A 20,609-nucleotide genomic window follows, 5' to 3' on the forward strand; every position below is an offset into this window, starting at 1 on the left:
GGACCTATTCTGTGCACTTGACAAATTTGTCAAATTCTTTAATAAACTTTTTGATTTTTATAAAGCAGAAAGCTTTTTGGTATTCTGGACACATCTTGATAAATTTTAAAGCTCAAGTACCTAGTGCTTCTCACCACACTATGGTGTAAAGTGTTTTGTATAGAAAACTGTTCGAAATTGTTCGTAACTGTTCGTAAAAAATGCTTGTAAAGAGCACATATTTTAAGTTGCCAAATGCATTTTTCATGCATTCAAATAACAATAAAAAATATGCTTGTAAAGAGCGTATATTTTAGTTAAGAATATTTGTCATGCATGCAAATAATAAAAAATGCTTAAAAAGAGCATATTTTTATAGTTGTCAACAGCATTTGTAGTATTGACAACTAACAAGGAAAAGAGCTTTTTATTTATGTCACAGAATACCAAAACCTTTACAGCAGTCAATTTTGACAAATGTCAATGTTTGACAAGTTTATAAAGTGCACAGAATAGGTCCGTAAATATATTTAAACATCTTTTTTAATATTCTTTAATATTACTATGATATAAAAAAAAGCAAGAATTGTTTCTCAAATAAAGTAGTTTCTTTTATTTTCACAACAGCTCAACACTCTCAAGTACTAATAGACTTACAGAAATGGGAAAACAATTATTGACAATCACTATTTATACTGTAAACTATTACATGGAGGCATTCCTATTGTACAACTTTCTTGAAGTCATAAGAGAACAAAAGGCACTAATTAGCTCAAGAACTCAAGATATAGCGGATGAAATTTATGTCCTGAAAATGTTAGATAGCCAAGACTTCTAACCTAAAAAATATCATTTGAAATATCATCTTTAATATGAAAAGGGATCAGCATGAAATATGCTGCTTTTAATTGCACGATATCAAAGTCATATAAGGTTTATAAACTCCGAAGGATGTTTATAAGATTAATGAATTTTTGTGATGATTTTCAACTATAGATAAGATATACATGACATATATATAACATAAACAAAGGACTTATCCCGATGAATATGTTTTACAAAAGTTCACCACAGTTCCATCAACAAAGATGTGATGGCTACTGTTAATTAAGTAAAATTACTATATGTATAATAAAAAGAAATGACAATCTTGTGATGATATATTAAGTGAAAGTTAAAGAATTTCACAAATTCAAAAGTTGGATTTACTTTCATATTGAACATAAATTATGATTTAAAAAATTAGTCATATATATCACTGAATTTGAACACATGAACCAACGGCATATCATATATTGAAAAAGTGTTTAAATAGATACTATACATTATTATATAAGATAATTATAATAATATTATAATTATAGAATAACATAACATAATATTAAAAAAATTGTGTAATATTTTATGCCTCATTATATATATTATTATAATGAAAAAGTCATATTATATATAAAAAAAATTTTATTCAAACACTTAAATGTGTTTTACTATATCACAAACTATTCACCATACAATTCTGAATACACTGTAATGAACTGAACAAATACACCCTAAATAGTAGCGCATCAAATGATGCAATACTCACCATCATCTTTGTGGACTACAACTCATAAGATTATCTGTACAGTCGTACAGTCTTGCAGGCCATGTTTAATATGATATGTTGTTAGTTAGTTACGGCTGTGGCTGTGGCTGTGGCTGCTATTCATACCAGATACATCTTTTGCATTCGCAAAGCGTACGCTTGTAATGACTGACGCCTAGATTTCATTATTTAGATTACCTACAAAAATATATTCCCAAAGGAAGTCCGAAACAATCCAACCAAAGCTTAAGACCAGAAATAATAATTACAACAATAACGGCAGTAACAAATGCTCAACTCTACAACAACAACAACAGTAATAATGATAGCACCGCAGCTGGACAAGTTGAAAGATTGCGTGCTGCAACTCGCAGACATAGCGGTCATAATTTCGCGTCCTATTTGTGGTAGATCAGTAAAAGATAAAAAAAAATTCTCACTGAAAAATATGTTAAAGGGCGGTGATATGTCCATAAAGAAGGCGGGATTGTTTGCAAAAAATATTAAAAAGTTATTTCACTTGACAATCGTGATATTTACTTAATTTTTATTTGCAAATAAACACAACCACTTCAACAAGGAATTTAAATGAACAAAAGAACGATATTTATATTATATTTTGGTTGAAGTAAATCAGATGATATGATCTATAAGTTATGAAATAGATCTCAACAATAAATTGCTAAATGAGCTTCTGAGAACTAAGATAATTGCGATTGTTTCTGCTTCAAGATTAGAGAAGATATCAAAATGATATGAGTAATATTTCGACTAAAGGAAATCTTCTCAAAATTTTCGTAACCAAAATAAAGAAATTATAAATTAAGAAGGATGATACAGGCGTTAACAATGTATAAATATTCATTTGATTCCAGATAAAGTCTTCTTTCAGTGCTTGGACTCCCATATCTATGTAAGGTTCTTACTTTTCTGCAAAGATGGTTCTAATAAGAGATTTTAATAAATGATTAATGCAAAATGTGTACATGAAACTAACTTGCAATTCCAATTTAAATTTGAACAATGGTTTTTTAACTGCCTTGAACTAAACCCCATAAATTATATTCATTATTAATGATATTATAACTATTATTATTACATGTATATAATAATCAAAAACAGAGCGCTGAATTTGTTCGATGAGCACAATCATCCAGAACTGACCTCTCCCAAATCAAATGCAATGAAGGTATATTTCGTTAAGAACATATGCTAGGCTTCAAAGTATATTTCTAAGAAATTATCTGAATAGCTTATCAGAACTCAAAAGAGCTCTTATTACAGTGGATCATTCAAGTGATCACAGATACTATTGAGTAAAAGTGCTTTAGGCACTCACTCAAGTTTTGTCATGCCAAGAAAAAGAATTATATGTATGTATCTTAATGGGACTCACCATCTCTGTTTTTTTTCTTATCGTTAAATGGAATACATTAAATATATTAACTGAATACTTTGTTAAGAGAAAAGGTTTAAATGTATATGAAAATGAGTTTTCTAGAATAAAGAAAAATAATATATATGCATAAAAATTTTAAATTCAAAATGCAGTATAACTGTACTTATGTATACTACAAAGCAGGGTCTTCTGTTGCGAAAATATGAACGTTAAAAAAATTTGAATTATCTCTATTTCTCTAATTGTTAGTTTCAGAATTAATGTGACCATGACTGTATGCAGCACATAGTCATAAGTCATCCGTTAAATATTCAAAAGCATATAAACATTTTTTAACTTAAATCTTAAGACTGACTTAAATATAAATTGTGTTAAAAAAAGTTGACTTAACCACGATTTAAGTCAATATTGAGCAGGGCTTCAAATCGGCACCGAACCGTAAACCGGTATTTTTTTGTCAAAGCGAAAATTGGAACTGAACCGATATATTTTTTTTTATTTTGAACATATGGCGTCAATATAGGCATAGAGGCTTCCAATGTGTCAAGAGTTGCTGATTTTTCGGCAGCTTCATCCACATTTCGAAAGAAATAAGAACCGATGATGCCATCAGTGTGTAAACCGCACCAAACAGTCAATTTAAATGAATGTAATAATGATTCGTTAACGGTTTAAGGATTATTTTTGCTCCATACACTATAATTTTTCTTATTGATGTAGACATTTAACCAGAAATGAGCTTCATTACTCTTGAAGTGATGCTCCATGAACTTCGCGAATAGATTTCTTTTTTTCAAAGTATATTTTCAGAATTTGGAAACGTCGTTCTAAACGATTCATGATGAATTTCCAAACCTTATTGAACAGAAATATCAACACAATTTGAGATTCTCAGCTGTTAAACCATAGTTATTGATTCGATAGTTCTTATACAGCTAGTAAACACCTGATATAATATCTTGAATGGCAGATATCTGTTTGGCGTGGGTCACTAAAATAATGTTACCAAATCTGATAGAATTCATTACAATAAAATTTAACACTATAGTTTTTCTTTTAACCTATTTTTAACCTATACAATCTATTTCAATCTAGGTATACTTGATTCAAACCCTATTTCCTCAAATTAAAGTCAAATTTATATGATAAAAAAGTGCGCTTAATTTTATATGTCAAAGATTAAAAATTATTAATAACCGAGTTTTCATAATTGTAATTTATGATTATTAAAATTATTTTTTCGAGTTATCCACACAACTCGCTATCAAAAAATTTTATACTTTTTTTCGGAATGACATATATCCGTTAAAAAGCACTACGTACCGACAAATCAAATTTGAAATACTTGACGAAGCAAATAACAGCAAAAACTTCAATAAAGAATCTTCAATTCCAGATATTCAAATATGTAAGTACAATAAACAGGTTAAACTTTATGTTACTCGTATTGTAACTACGCCCTTCATGGGATTATCAATATTTATGTTGCCATCTGCATATGAAAGAAAGGAGCACACCGCGAAATGCAACCCTCAAATGACAAGAGTAAGAACTAATCGAAGTTGCATGTTATGATGGCAAAAATGTTAAAATGTTACTGATTCCAGTACAAATCCAGCTACAACCCAAGTTTATGGTACCACTGCTAACGATACGATGACAATGATAGCGTCCATGTGCTTGTGTGGAATATGCGATTTGAGCACTCTTGTCAGTTTAAATAGATGATTGCATGGCCGAAGTAGCCAGTATCATATTTTAGCCGATTAATTATTGGACTATGCGGGTTATAAAAACAGTTTAAAACAGCAGGATAGCTAGGAAGACAGAACATAACGCTTTTCGTGTTGTTCTGTAATTCTGCTAATTTTTCGCATCCTCCATAAAAGTTAATTTGTTGCAAGCAATAAAACTTTTTATGCAATCATCTGAACAATCACTTCATCTTTATACTCTTACTCTCGTAAGAGTTTTTATTTGTACCCTCTGCATAGTTGCTTTGCTAATTAATTAGAAAGAAAAACCTTTCAATTTATTAGTGACAGAAAAATGTCTTTCGGCTAAGAGTTATTTGTTATTTGGGAATAACTTGTAATTAGGAAATTATATAAAAATTTAAAAAAGAAAAAGCAAAAAGTTTTCGTTCTCCTTAACTTCAACTTTTTTTCCTATACATTTTTTAATGATTTTCAACATTGCGGTTAGGTCCCTAACCCAACAAAGATAGCCTAATATCAATAATTTATATAATAAATCAATTCACTTTATCCATGGGTACTTTTATATTCTTATTATTTCAATTAAGTTACGTCAGGTTTTACCGGCGATCCAAAGAGATCCACTAAGGCCCATATGCCCATAGTGTTACCGTAATAGGAAAAACACATATGCTTAAAACCACCTTAAACTTTCGGCAAAGCTTATAATGATATTTATGAGGAGGTCTTGCAGTTAAACAAGATCCTCAAGAAAGAAAGTCCATAGAGTGGTAAAATGGCATCGCACATGTGCTGAACAACAACAAAGCAAATAGGAGACACTTTCATCATCCTCTTCACAACTGCATCTATCGTAGTATTTCAAAAATTCAATCTAATCTTCTAATTTATTCTTCTAGCATAATTGTCTAATTTTCAATGACCATGAGTAAATCTACCATAAGACTGATATCATTACGAGCCATCTTAATGAAAGCACCGGAGTTATATTGGATATAGATGCCTACATATCGTTAAGTTTTCTAATCTTTTATTAAAAAATTCAATAGAAAGAACTCAGTAACAATTTGCATGATGTCAGCGATATGCACAAATTGTTTGGGTGTTCCGAGTTATCTCGGTAATTCGTCTGCTTTGCAATTTTCGAAAAAAATTCCTATGATTGGGAGCTCAAATTAGAGAAATGTTAAACCGCATCGACATTTTGCTTAGAGATATGCGACAATCAAAAACTTTCCTAAACGTAAATTGTACTAAACTCAAGATTTTTAAATCAATTTAACTGTCCGATAGTATGTACATATTCCTATTAAATATATTATCCACTAACAGACAAGTTATAGCTTCCCTAATAGCGATCATCTACGCGTGAAAAACACTATAATGATCTGATAGCCTATAGTAGGAATAGTAAGAATATTAATTCAGTCCTTCTGAGAAAACTTCACTGCCTAGTTAACTGCTTGTTTTTGATCCGTCAGTAAAAATAGAGAAACTTTCTTACAGCCACATGTCTATACAAATTAACTTAACTCACTTAACTTAACTCCCTGAGAATTGGGTTCATTGTTATACCACAATTTAAATGTATATAATTATATAACACATGCAGCAATATACATACAAAAACATAAGTAAATATATACAATATATGTAATATATGAAGGCATGCTAACTCTTCCACACTACACTGGACCATAAACCCACTTTGTCGCTTTAATGAAGCAGGGAATGTGTATGCATATTCTAGAACCACTTCTAAGGATTAAAATAAAAAAAACCGAAGTGAACAAAATTCTCATGACAAAGTATGTTGATATGCTGGGACAGTGGTGAGTTACATCGCTTAAAGAGCGACACATTCTTATCAACAAATTAGATTGTTATCCATAAGCTAATCATCAGATCTACGTTCCAAAATACGTGTCAACATCCAAAAATTTATAAAAATAAATTATTTTCTATTTTTATATAGACAAAATGAAATAACTTTTTTTTGATTGTAGTGACTAAATTCAGTGCAGGGTAAACGATATCACCAACGAAAAACAGTTGACCAATTTTCATTTGTAGTAAGCGAAATAATTTTCTGAGTGTACAGCTCTGTAACAAGATTCCGTATAAAATATTTCAGTTAATAAATTCTGAATAAATTTTAAGAAATCATAAAATTATATATGTAATATTAAGCATAAAATATAAAAAATTTAATTTTTCTATTACAATCACCTCCAAGCACTTAAGCACCGCTTAGACATAAGCAAGTTGCTCTCTTATCATTCGCCAATTAAGGTGACATCATTAGTATATGACTTCACTGACAACTAGCCTTCCACAGCATGCATGGATTTTACGTCCCAAAGTAGACTTAACAGTAATGTAAACAATTCCCATGACATAGCCCAACTTGCCAATATTGTTTTTACGATAACGAACCGATTGTGTTACATTAATCAATTAGCGTCGTAGTAATTTCCATCAACTTAGCTGATAAATAATGATTATAAGAAACCTATTAAAAAAAATTTATGTTTTTAAGTACTTCGTATTCAGAAAAATAAATCTTTTTTTTAAGAAAATTGTCTGCTAAAACCTTTTTGCACTAACTTTTATGATAAATACGTGCATTTAACAGACTGATGAGTTAACAAAAAATATATTTACTATACAAATGTCTGGATTACTTAGCTTTTACTAAATCAAGACATTAACTTTATTGCTTCAGAAATGAAGTATTTCCGTCCCAAGTTAAAAATATTGACACGATTCCGCTATAAACATTTCAACGTTTTCACAAACATGAAGTCACGTAGTATTCGAGGACTTATTAAGTTTTCAAATTGCACCAATAGCGCCAAATATACATAAGAAAAGTTAATCGATAATGAAATGATAAATTGACCCAACCCTAAAATCTCATTACCACATAACATATTAATAAAAGTTTTGTGCAGTGGCAATTTCAGTGACGGTGTGAAACCTGATGACACTTGGGCCCTTCTTCTAATCTAACTTAAACAAAAAAAAACTTTTAGATTCTAAATACCTTCCTATGGTCCTTTTTGTTTGTGTCCCCCTTATGAGTTCTTTATATTATACACTATATATATATATATATATTACGCTCGTCTGAGAGGAATTTTTTGCACTGCATTTATGTAAATATTTATTTATTTATTTATTGCACTTATTTATTATTTTTCTGTTAAAAGTTTTCAAATTTATTTATTAAACATTTTATGAAATTTTCATAATGGTAATACCCAATTTACCTAATTTACCTTACTCAAAATTCTGGTATATACCAATATTCGCTGTCATACCGATATAAGTTACCATTTTTCTCAATTTACTATCAATTTACTCGAACTCACACACGGTCTAGATATAATAAATAGAAATCCATAATTTTTTCAATGGCTTTAGTTATTTGTATCCCGCTAGATCAGGTCACGCTAGCTGGAGTTAGAAAGATGAGATTTCGTACCAAAAAAAAAATTACGATAACGTCAAGCGAAAACAGTGGTGGTCGAATCACGGTGAACCGGCTGAAACGGTGACCAAACTAGGATTGACGCCCAGGAAGGTTTTGCTGTGTGTTTGGTAGAATTGGCAAGAAATTATCTACCATGAGTCGCTCTCCCTCCTCTTCTGCAAAAGTCTTACCTTGGAACTGTACTGTCAACAGTTGGGCCGTTGGGCCATTTTGTAGTTCTAACATTGTCTGATAAGTGTACATATATTCAACATTATACATAAACTTGCCACACTACATTCGGATAAGAAAATATCGATGGTGTTATCTATTGTTATATATACATGATATTTTTGAAATAGACTAACAATACTACAGTTGTCAAAAAGCATTATAACTTAAGAACAAATATATGAGCATAATTTCTGCGAAAAAATAAGAAGTAGAATATGTATTGTTTATAAAAAATTACACGGCCCACAGCCTCTTTAACATGTTTTCTGCAGCTCACAACTAAAATACTAGACATCACGGGGATTATATCACAGGGATCTACTTGTAAAGTTTCATTATATACTCTCTGCAATGAACTTAGCATATATCAGACCATCTAACACAAAATGTATGCTTTTGCCAAAGCACAAAGAGTGATTTTAATCATTACGACTCTAAGTATATGGTATAACTAATTATAGGCTTAGTATAAAGCCTACATTTGATGTTAAACAAAAAAAAATTAAAGTAATTCAACGGTATATGATACATGGGTATATCTGAGGAATATTGTAACAAAATACCTATCTATATGAATGGTATGACTAGTAATGAAAAAAAAAATGATTCCACAACGGGCTAAATTTTAAGGAATTTTTAATAAAATCTATTTAAATGCCAGAAGGAAAGTAAAATACCTTAATGAAGTAAAAAAATATAAAATTGCAACAGAAAAATAAAGATATTTTATAATATATATTTTACAATATATTTAATAGATTTATGGTGCAAAATCCCACCTATTTTTAGTAACGAATAAATATCTGCTCGTAGAATACCAGACACCTAGTGGTGAGGAAGGTTAAAACACTTCGCATTTGAAAGCAATACTTTAGTGAGTTACAATAAAATATATAAGATTTTTCAACAGAGGGAGCTGTCTTTACAGTAGCAAACGTTATTAAAACCTTACACGAACCCCACTTTATAGACAACCAAAGTTTTATTCGAAGAATTAAAACAAAATTCAAGAATTATTGAAGTATTTCAAGTTTAACCACGACATTTTTTTTCTCTTAATTTTATAATATTGTTTAGTTCTTTAGATAATAGATAATGTAGGATAGATATGATTTTCTACATATATGAAAAACAACCATTTAATCGAAGCAACGTTTGAAATTTTAAAATTTTGATATTTTTTGTTATAACATATATCAAATTTTTTTTTCAGTTGTAATTTTTGATTTCCAAAAGTAGTTTCTACTTAAAAAAATCATACTCGAAATTTGTTTTTTAGAATTTTCTGGAAAAATTACAACAAGAAACTGGTACAGATATAGATGACCAGGGTGAGTATTTAAACTTTCTAATTCTTTAAACTTAATATATTTAATTGCCTTTTAATGTATACTTCTTTTTCACATTAAACTCCACTGGGAATATCCGCCCCTTTCGCGACATATCTTGCACCCAAAGTATTGGTTTCGTTTTCTGTTAATAATTAAACATTGAAAATCAATTTAGTTTGATTTAGTCCTAATTTAGTAAGTGATCTGATAGTTTTTACAACGTTTCCATTCACATTTCAAATGATTTAAGATCATAATGTTATAATAAAAGACGTTGTGAGAACCTCAATCGACATTTCTATTTCTTAATTTTACTCGATTTTTTATTTCTTTAGATACATTATATATCGAAAGATAGATAATATACATTTAATACATTTAATCAAAGCAACGTTTGAAATTTTAAAATTTTGATATTTTTTTGTTATAACTTGATATAAAATTTGATATAAATTTTTATTTTCAGTTGTAATTTTTGATTTTCAAAAGTGGTTAAAAAATTGTTTACGATTTTTCTTGTAAAACATATTGTATTCAAATTTAAAAACCGTTACAAAGGAAGGAAGAACTCCTAGGTAAGTATTCAAAATGGGTATATATAACATCTTTTATTTGGCATTATATTGATATATTCTTTAAACTTTCGACATCTAATTGCTTTTTAATGTATACTTCTTTTTGAACATTAAACTCCAGACCTCCGCTCGACATGTCGCTCAACCGATATATTGATTCCGCCTTCCGATTAGAATTTTATTTTCATTCACATCGATCTCTGACTGTAAGCAGAAAATCAATTTAGTCAAATTTAATCTGAATTTAGTATGTGATCTGATAGTTTTTTTCACGTTTCCATTTGCATTTCAAATGATTTACACATTTCTATATCTTAATTTTATACGATTGTTTACTTCTTTAAATACATTAAATATCCGAAGATAGTTAATGTAGGATAAGATATATTAGCATATAATATGATTTTCTGCATATAGGAAAAAAAACCATTTAATCGAAGCAACGTTTGAAATTTTAAAATTTTGATATTTTTTGTTATAACATATATCAAATTTTTTTTTCAGTTGTAATTTTTGATTTCCAAAAGTAGTTTCTACTTAAAAAAATCGTACTCGAAATTTGTTTTTTAGAATTTTCTAGAAAAATTAGAATAAATAAGAAACTGGTACAGAGCAGGAAGACCAGGGTGAGTATTTAAACTTTCTAATTCTTTAAACTAAATATATTTAATTGCCTTTTAATGTATACTTCTTTTTGACATTAAAATCAACTGGGAATATCGGCCTCCCTCGCGACATGTCTTGCACCCGATGTATTGGTTTCGTTTTCTGTTAATAATTAAACGTTGAAAATCAATTTAGTTTGCTTTAGTCCGAATTTAGTATGTGATCTGATAGTTTTTGCAACGTTTCCATTCACATTTCAAATGATTTAAGATCATAATGTTAAATAAAAGACGTTGTGAGAACCTCAATCGACATTTCTATTTCTTAATTTTAAACGATTTTTATTTCTTTAAATACATTAAATGTCGAAAGATAGATAATGTATACATTTAATACATTTAATACATTTAATCAAAGCAACGTTTGAAATTTTAAAATTTTGATATTTTTTGTTACAACATATAATATATCAAATTTTTATTTTCAGTTATAATTTTTGATTTCCAAAAGTAGTTAAGAAAATTGTTTACGATTTTTCTTCTAAAACATATATTTAAATTTGAAACCGTTACAAAGGAAGGAAGAACTCCTAGGTAAGTATTGAAAATGGGTATATATAATATATTTTATTTGGCATTATATTGATATATTCTTTAAACTTTCGACAGCTAATTGCTTTTTCATGTATACTCCTTTTTGAACATTAAACTCCAGACCTCCGCCCGACATGTCGCTCAACCGATATATTGATTCCGCCTTCCGATTAGAATTTTATTTTCATTCACATCGATCTCTGACTGTAAGCAGAAAATCAATTTAGTCAGATTTAGTCTGAATTTAGTATGTGATCTGATAGTTTTTTTAACGTTTCCATTTGCATTTCAAATGATTTACACATTTCTATATCTTAATTTTATACGATTGTTTACTTCTTTAAATACATTAAATATCCGAAGATAGTTAATGTAGGATAAGATATATTAGCATATAATATGATTTTCTGCATATAGGAAAAAAAACCATTTAATCGAAGCAACGTTTGAAATTTTAAAATTTTGATATTTTTTGTTATAACATATATCAAATTTTTTTTTCAGTTGTAATTTTTGATTTCCAAAAGTAGTTTATACTTAAAAAAATCATACTCGAAATTTGTTTATTAGACTTTTCTGGAAAAATTACAACAAATAAGAAACTGGTACAGATATAGAAGACCAGGGTAAGTATTTAAACTTTCTAATTCTTTAAACTTAATACATTTAATTGCCTTTTAATGTATACTTCTTTTTAACATTAAACTCAACTGGGAATATCGGCCTCCCTCGCGACATGTCTGGCACCCGATGTATTGGTTTCGTTTTCTGTTAATAATTAAACATTGAAAATCAATTTAGTTTGATTTAGTCCGAATTTAGTATGTGATCTGATAGTTTTTGCAACGTTTCCATTCACATTTCAAATGATTTAAGATCATAATGTTACAATAAAAGACGTTGTGAGAACCTCAATCGACATTTCTATTTCTTAATTTTATTCGATTTTTTATTTCTTTAGATACATTAAATGTCGAAAGATAGATAATATACATTTAATTCATTTAATCAAAGCAACGTTTGAAATTTTAAAATTTTGATATTTTTTGTTACAACATATATCAAATTTTTTTTTCAGTTGTAATTTTTAATTTTCAAAAGTGGTTAAGAAAATTGTTTACGATTTTTCTTCTAAAACATATTACATTCAAAATTTGGAAACCATTACAAAGGAAGGAAGAACTCCTAGGTAAGTATTCAAAATGGGTATATATAATATATTTTATTTGGCATTATATTGATATATTCTTTAAACTTTCGACATCTAATTGCTTTTTACTGTATACTTCTTTTGGGTCATTAAACTCCAGCCTTCCGCGCGACATGTCTCTTATCCAATATGTTGGTTCCGTTTTCCACTTAACACTTAATTTTCATACACATCGGTTTCTATCAACAGTTAAATGTTGAAAATCAATTAAGTCTCTGTGACTTAATAGTTTTTACAACGTTTCCATATGCAATTGAAGTGATTAAGATTAAGAATCATAACGTTATAGCACAAAACGTTATGAAAATCCCAATCGATCCTCACTTAAGTGACAACTTAACAACTAAATATTTCAAGTTTAATTACGACAGTTTCCGTATATGTATTCTAATACTTTATGCTATTGCCTAATTTTTTTTGGTTATAGATAATATAGGACAAGGATAATTTAACAACATAGGACCATTTGACGGTATATTTACGATTTTTTGTACATAAGAAAACGAATCAATTTAATAAAAGCAATGTTTAATATTTTGAAATTTAATAATTTTTTGCTACAACACATTTCAAATCTCTATTTTCAGTTGAACCCCAAATTTACTATTTGGACCTTTCTGGAAAGAGACATATCACATAGCTAAAAATGAGACCTAATAAGAAGCAAAAGGTAGAGACCAAGGTGAGTATTCAAAATGGGTATGCATAATGTCTGCACAAAAAAAAAATAGATTATATTGATGTTTGAACTTTTGTATTGTTTAAACTTTTGACATTTAACTTCCTTTTATTTTACTTCTCCTTTAGTACAACTTCACAAAATCCTTAGTTTATCACAAAATGCATCTATTTCATTCGAGATATTAATAATCACTTCTAAGAAACGATACGTTTAAAAGGTTCAACCGTCGTCATGAATATTGTTTCCACATTTTTTTTATTGATGGTGACTGACAGTCTTCTCTTTAGCAAAATTAATATTTTTTTTGGTTTCTTTCTGATCCATTATTAATATTTTCTTTAACCATATGTATGTTAACCATTTAATTTATGCAGAGACATCAGACATCTTTTAAAGACAATAAGTGTTCATCCCTTTTCATCATCATTCAGATTTGTGAGTTACAAAAAGTTACTTATCTTATTATATATGTTAACTTTATACATTTCTTACCTTCTTAAAAAAAATTCTTGACCAAAAAGTATTAAAATATATATAAAAAATTCATATTCTTAATTCATTATTTAGTACTACAAAATTTTTATTCGTAAGCTGGACACCAATTTTGATAGATTTATGATAAAAAAAAATTCTTGACCAAAAAGTATTAAAATATATATAAAAAATTCATATTCTTAATTCATTATTTAGTACTACAAAATTTTTATTCGTAAGCTGGATACCAATTTTGATAGATTTATGATAAATGCTATAAATTGTTTCAAAGGAGTAATTTAATAACTTACCTATTAATATGTTAAAAACTGCAAATTGGAAATTAATTTCTCATATATAACATATCAACAAAACGTTCTCAATTATAAAACTAGAAGTTGGGGAGTCCCCGAATAGACATAACGTAATTTGAATATTTATTTCAAATTTTTTTTAGCAATAATATTTATGTTTTTATACACATGTCTTCTATGTGTTAGTATAAAATTCAACTAACAACTAAAAAATAGGTCACACAAAGGTAACCTTACCGACGTCCACAGTCCTCTTAGAGCCGCTATTCATTGTAGGCTGTCATCAATTGTCGTTTGTTAATTTGAGTATCGATAAAAATGAAGTTGCAAATGCCAACAACGTTGTATTCACCAAAAGATGTGCTTAGCCTAGTTAATATCTCCTGATATCTTGCGATATATAGTTGATAGATGTGATAGCAGTCCATTCTAGCAATTTCGTAGTTTGCAGAAAAGAGACAGACTAATGCGAAGTAAGAACAAGTAGCAACAACGATTTGTTGTTGTTCAGTTTAAAACCAGAGCTTGTTGAGGAAGCTTAGTTAGTTCCAGTTTAATTAAAAGAGAACATTTCTATATGTTGTCAATAAATATTGGAACAATTAGCATATGATCTGTGGATCAAATTCCAGTGTATAATAATTTTCGATATATTTATGCTGTCGTATACTTACTCAAGACTATACAAAATAGTTATTAGCGTGATTTAATGCCCATAGTATTTTTGTATTGACAAAATTCTTAGTTAATAATTGATCTAAAAAAACCGCCTGCAAGTTTATTGCCTTTCCTGTTTACTATACAAATCAGACCACTCTTTTAGATTTTAGCTTCTCGATTCCATTTTCTATAACATTTTGGCTGAATACTGCTCATACTGTTTTTAGTACTGAATGAAATTTACATTCTATATTTTTATTCTGAGGCTACTAAAATTCAGAATTTCTTAATTTATTAATTAATTTTCTTTCCATCTCTTTGGAAACCGTTAAGTTTCCCTAAACAATACGTGTGTGCTGTCATTTTTAGTTTTTGTCTGTTCTCAAGAGTTTTTACAAGACCTCATTCTTCTTCAATTTTTTTCCTTTTTTATGGCAGCGTACCCTAGCTGTTCTAGCGCTTGTGTTTAGCTTTTTCACTCTCGCCTAATATCTAGTTTTTTTAATAACATCACCACATTCGTGAAAACATTTAGCATTTTATATATAAATGCCATATCATCTATAAGAAAGCTTAGCAATTGAGTAGGATTACCTTTATCTTTCCTTACCCGAATACAAAGTTCTACTTTCTATATCTCTCGCTTTATTAAGAAAGCAATTTTATGATACCAGAATTTTTATAATATATTTAATGTTTTTATTATCAATTTTAGCCACCTGAAGTCGGTCTTTTTACAAATTTTAAGAACAGAGGCAAGGCTTGCTGTGCCGCAATTTGGAATCTATTACGGTTTACGCAAAACACTGAAAACGAAACCAACAATATAATGGATTCGGAAGGAGGCATGACTCAAAAACGTATTGTTGCAAAATCCAATCCCCACATTACTGGAAAAGCGTTGAGATTACAAAGTCAAAAAGGTTTTAGTAGAACCAGAAAGAAACGTTACAAAACATTCAGAAAAGTTGTAAAAAAACCTTGTGAAAAATTTTGTAGCAAGATGAAGAAGAAAAATTCTAAGGCATTGGGCTCAAAAAGGCAAGGGTATACCGACGACCAGTGCATAAAACTTGATATAGTACTCAAAGCGCCAAAACAGCAGTTAAATAAAAAGAAGAAAAAATGTTTACGAAAACCAAAGACTAAAAAGCCTGGTAAATCTCTTAGAAAAACCATTCATAAGCCTGGACAAAAATTGAATAACAAGAAGAAAAATTCGACAAAGTCGCATATGATTAGCAAATCTTCAACATCTCAGGGTCAAAACCCAATATTTTTAGCAAAGTTGTTGCCTAAAGATAAAAAAAGTTGCGTAGGATCTCCAAAAAATATTTCTCAAGCGACTATATTTATTCCGTTTCCTGTTATAAATGAATGTATCAAAAAGAATAAAAAAAGAAAAATGGACAAAACTATGAGAAAGAAAATTAAAAAACCAGGTAAGAAATGTCAGGGGAAGAAAAAGATTCCGAAACAAGCCTTCATAGAACCGGAAGATCTACTAAAGCGGTTCAATGAACTGTTGTTACAAAGCGCTGCAACTCACGCTTGAGTTCACAGCGCATATTAAGATTTACACCCACAAAAAATATATACATCTGCCAATGTGGGCATTCCTACTCATAAAACGTAACGTTTAAAAACATCTTAGAGATAGGAAATAGGAGTCATTAAAAAGACAAAATGGACTCTTTAGTTATTTAAAAAAAAATTTGACAAAAACAAGCTTTGCAAAACTCAAAGAACGGGAGCTGCTGCCTTAAATTTCATAGGGAAAGAAAAAGATGTCAATATTTAAAAACCTAATGCCAAATCCCGTAAAACGTTTTAAGCCCACAAAAAAATATACACAACTGCCAATGTGGGCATTCCTGCTCATAAAACGTAACGTTTAGAAACGTCTAAGAGATAGGAAGTAGAAGTCATTAAAAAGACAAAATGGACTCTTTAGTTATTTAAAAAAAAATTTGACAAAAACAAGCTTTGCAAAACTCAAAGAACGGGAGCTGCTGCCTTAAGTTTCATAGGGAAAGAAAAAGATGTCAATATTTAAAAACCTAATGCCAAATCCCTTAAAACGGTTTCTTAAATAATTTTTATAAGAACAGAACAAAAACATAGTGTGATGATATGCATTCCTACAAATCGTGTAAGACTACGATGTGTGGAAGACTTTTTTGGTTTGGAAAGAAAATCCAAGATGAGCGAAACATTTTATTTTATAACATAGCCTAAAATTAATAAAAAAAGTGTAAACCATGTATTTTTGAGACAACTTACTGATTTGCAGAAAGTATATATTTAATAAAAATTATTGATTTGTCCAAAAGATTTTAATTTTTCAAACAATACACTTATATTTATGTATTTATGAAATTCATTACAAATCTAAACAAAGCTGGATTGATTTTAATCAAATAATTTGGTCCACTTGAATAAAAAAGATATATAATATTAATATATTAACTCAACCGATGAATAAAATAGGCATCTGACCTGAAAAAGCATAACTGATAATCCTTATCGAAATCAAAATTAAAATTTAATGCACTTATTTAAAAAAAATTTAATTATCATTTACTACCTCAACTTTTGATACACGATGTCATTGTAGTCATCAAATCATCAAACCCAACTACATTACTCTCAACCAACACAAAACTGTCAAGAAAATTGATACGATTTAATGCTGTAAGGACTATACCTTTATCATCGACATATATAGCAAGTGAGTCTTTACCTATATCGGGACAAATATATTTTTATTTTGTTTATATATTTTAATTCAACAACCTTTACCATGGTCTAAATAATGCGTTTCAAACAATATGCATACATATTTTCTAGTGGGTCGCCGATTATTACTGTAATTATGTGCCCGAAAAACTTTAAGCGTAATTCTATTGCAATTAGTTCTAACTGATTATAAAGATTATTTTCAATTATTTTTAATTAACTATATTTATAAATTATATTGAATGATAAAGATGACAAGACAGAAGAACGAACATTACGGAATCATAAAACTAAATTTAGGTCAGCCAGAATTTACAAAAACAAAAAATTTATATTCAATTAGAGACTAGCAGTGCATATAACATTAAAACTTTTTACGATTGTAAGAGGTTCTTGCAAATCCATTCCTCTAACAACTGCCAACTTTCTAAGGTTTTCAAGTAATAAGGAGATGTTCTTGTCAATTCATGACATTACATTAAATATAAGACATATTCTAAGGTCTCCTTAGATTGTAATTTACTGTATTTCCTATATATACAACACTATATATAACTTCCAGAATGTATGCGAGTGCTGCTCGTATCTTTCCGTAATTGTATAAGTAAAAATTAAGAACTCTTTCCACCGTTTGACTTTTGTACTTTGGCACAGGTCTGGTTAAGCACTTTCATTTAATCATTATCCCTTCTTTCATATATATATCAGTTTGGTTACGTGGATTCGCAAGAGGTTCCTGTATATAATTTTCTTTTTCGAGTTTAGGATTCAAGATTTTGTTTGAAGTATTATATGAAAATTGCCTTTAGCGCTGTTTAACTTTTTATGTACATAATCATCTTGTGATTACAAGAGTTAAGACTCCTACGTTTGCAAGGCTACTCAAGAATATAAATACGGACTAGCAAACCTTTTGAAAAAGGACTTGAGATGAGTTTTTCTTAATTATATAAATCGCCTTTAACAGATTTCGGAATATTCATTTATCTTATACCATATTATCTATAGTATTCATGAGATCCAGATTTTTTGGTTTCAATTGACCTTTGAGATGCGCTTTAAGTTTAGAGGATATAATTGGCTTCAATAACATCTTAAAAATAATGTTGTATTATTGAAAGAAGTCAATGTTTTTCTGTTATTTATTTCTAGGCTGTGTCTATCTTCTAGCGCCGATGCTAAAGAAATTTATATTCAATCTAAATATTATCATTAGTCAGCTTCTACTTGTGGCTTACCAAATCTTCGGAAACGAAACGAAATTTTTAAATAAAATTAAGATGTTTTTTTTTTTAAAATTCTCATATCAAACTTTGATTGAAATTCAGGACAAAGATCAAATTGTGAATAAGAAAGTTTTCCTTCAATTCAAAATTTTGATTTATCTTATTAAGGTTTCTTAGGAGAACAATTGAAAAATTGGGCGTACATTTATTTCATTGAACCCTTTTTTTACTTATTTCAAAAAAATTAACTTATATTAGAATTAATTATAGAATATATATACTATATTATATTATAGAATTAATAATAGAATTAATAGTGTTACCAACGCAGTTTAGAAACAGAATTCAGTATTGTTGCGACTATATGTCAAGAAATACCCAAAAAACACATTATTCTTTGATACTTGTATAAAGGGCCCAATATATTGGTAAAAAATTTTATGTCCTATTGTGAATGGTTTGTAAATCAGTCCTTGTTGAATATAGAAAACTATTAATAGACGTATGACTTGTTGCATTTTGTTAGTTAATAAAACTAACTGATATACGAAAATTTATATGCTATAAATATGAAGCGCCATGTATCATGCTTAAAAGCTGAATTAGTGGCCATAGACTTAAGCATGATAGAGACGATGCTACATGTGCTACCAAATCGCACTGTGTATATTCTAGTACGCATACTTAATTTTGATCTTCAGACATGTATACGGTAAAATTACACCTTTCTTCAAAGTGTATAGCAAATCGGATACTTAGTCTTAATACTTAGTGTACACACACGCATCATCATCTGTATCTTGCTTTAGCGAACTTAGAAAATGTAATCAGGAGAACACAGAAAAAATCATGTCGAAGAGTATTAAACACAAATAACACAAGTTCAATCTGATCACCAAATTCTTCGCGCAGAGAGAAATATAATACGATTAATCAATGTTTATATCAGCTGATATAAAACTTCGCATATGTTTAAGTCAAGAAAACAAAGTTCAATTGGTCAAATGTATTGTTTTTCATACGATTCAACCGATCAGCTGATTCATACAGCACAACTAATTCAGTCTTAAGACAAACATTGTAAAAAATAATTTTAATGTGATTTTTAAATTGATTCTTATAAATCGTAAAATATAATATATTTTTTGGTAACTTAACTTTGTAAATTTTGTGAATAACAAAAGTCTAAAAAATGGGTAAAAACATAATGCTTTGTTTAGACACACATTCATGGAGCAAAATTTAATTTAATCTTTATAACCACTAAATAACGAATTTTAGTGCGGACATTCATGAATCAAAATTACATTACAGTTCTACGAAAGATCATATACAAACAATAATTGAGATAAAATATGAATTAAGATAAGAGATGTATTCGTCCGCTTCGAAGTCCGGTTAAAATCAACAAGTCTCTTGCTAAGTCTCTAATTTGTACGTGAAACAACAGGTCTGGTTCATTGTAACCATTGCACTCAATTTACTATTTCTTTTAATTCTTAAATTTTTAATAAATATTTATACAAAATTTACTTTGGCTTGAGTTTCGCGGACATACCTAACTAACATTTATTAATATTGACAAAATTATTTAACAAAATGATATAGTTATACCAATTTATCAGCAAGAGACTTTAGCAAGAGGCTTGCCATTTGCCGCACTTCAGAACTGCTGAATACGCCAATTAATGGAAATAACAAATAACCTAAGATTTGTTAATTATGAAAACATATGTGACATATTGGAATGGTGATACCAATTTATCAGCAAGAGACTTTGGCAAGAGACCTGCCATTTGCCGCACTACT

The 20,609-nt window shown here is 28.9% G+C and overlaps 1 protein-coding gene across 5 annotated transcripts; it reads left to right on the plus strand.

Annotated features, from left to right (window-relative positions):
• The first annotated feature begins 4,204 nt into the window (after window positions 1-4,204).
• Window positions 4,205-16,669, plus strand: LOC119689539. 5 transcript variants are annotated; one of them, XM_038104385.1, is made up of 8 exons: window positions 4,206-4,371; window positions 9,670-9,721; window positions 10,188-10,296; window positions 10,801-10,922; window positions 11,390-11,495; window positions 12,574-12,684; window positions 13,293-13,387; window positions 15,551-16,669. In XM_038104385.1, the coding sequence occupies exons 7-8, from the start codon at window positions 13,352-13,354 to the stop codon at window positions 16,388-16,390; spliced, it is 876 nt and encodes a 291-aa protein (XP_037960313.1). In that variant the 5' UTR covers window positions 4,206-4,371; window positions 9,670-9,721; window positions 10,188-10,296; window positions 10,801-10,922; window positions 11,390-11,495; window positions 12,574-12,684; window positions 13,293-13,351; the 3' UTR covers window positions 16,391-16,669. The 5 variants fall into 5 exon arrangements, with proteins under 5 accessions (XP_037960314.1, XP_037960313.1, XP_037960312.1 ...); XM_038104384.1 differs by lacking the exon at window positions 10,801-10,922; XM_038104386.1 differs by lacking the exons at window positions 10,801-10,922; window positions 12,574-12,684 and having other exon boundaries at window positions 4,205-4,371.
• Window positions 16,670-20,609: the final 3,940 nt, after the last annotated feature.

The sequence above is a fragment of the Teleopsis dalmanni genome, chromosome X, assembly GCF_002237135.1.
Source record: "Teleopsis dalmanni isolate 2A chromosome X, ASM223713v2, whole genome shotgun sequence".
NCBI lineage: Eukaryota > Metazoa > Arthropoda > Insecta > Diptera > Diopsidae > Teleopsis > Teleopsis dalmanni.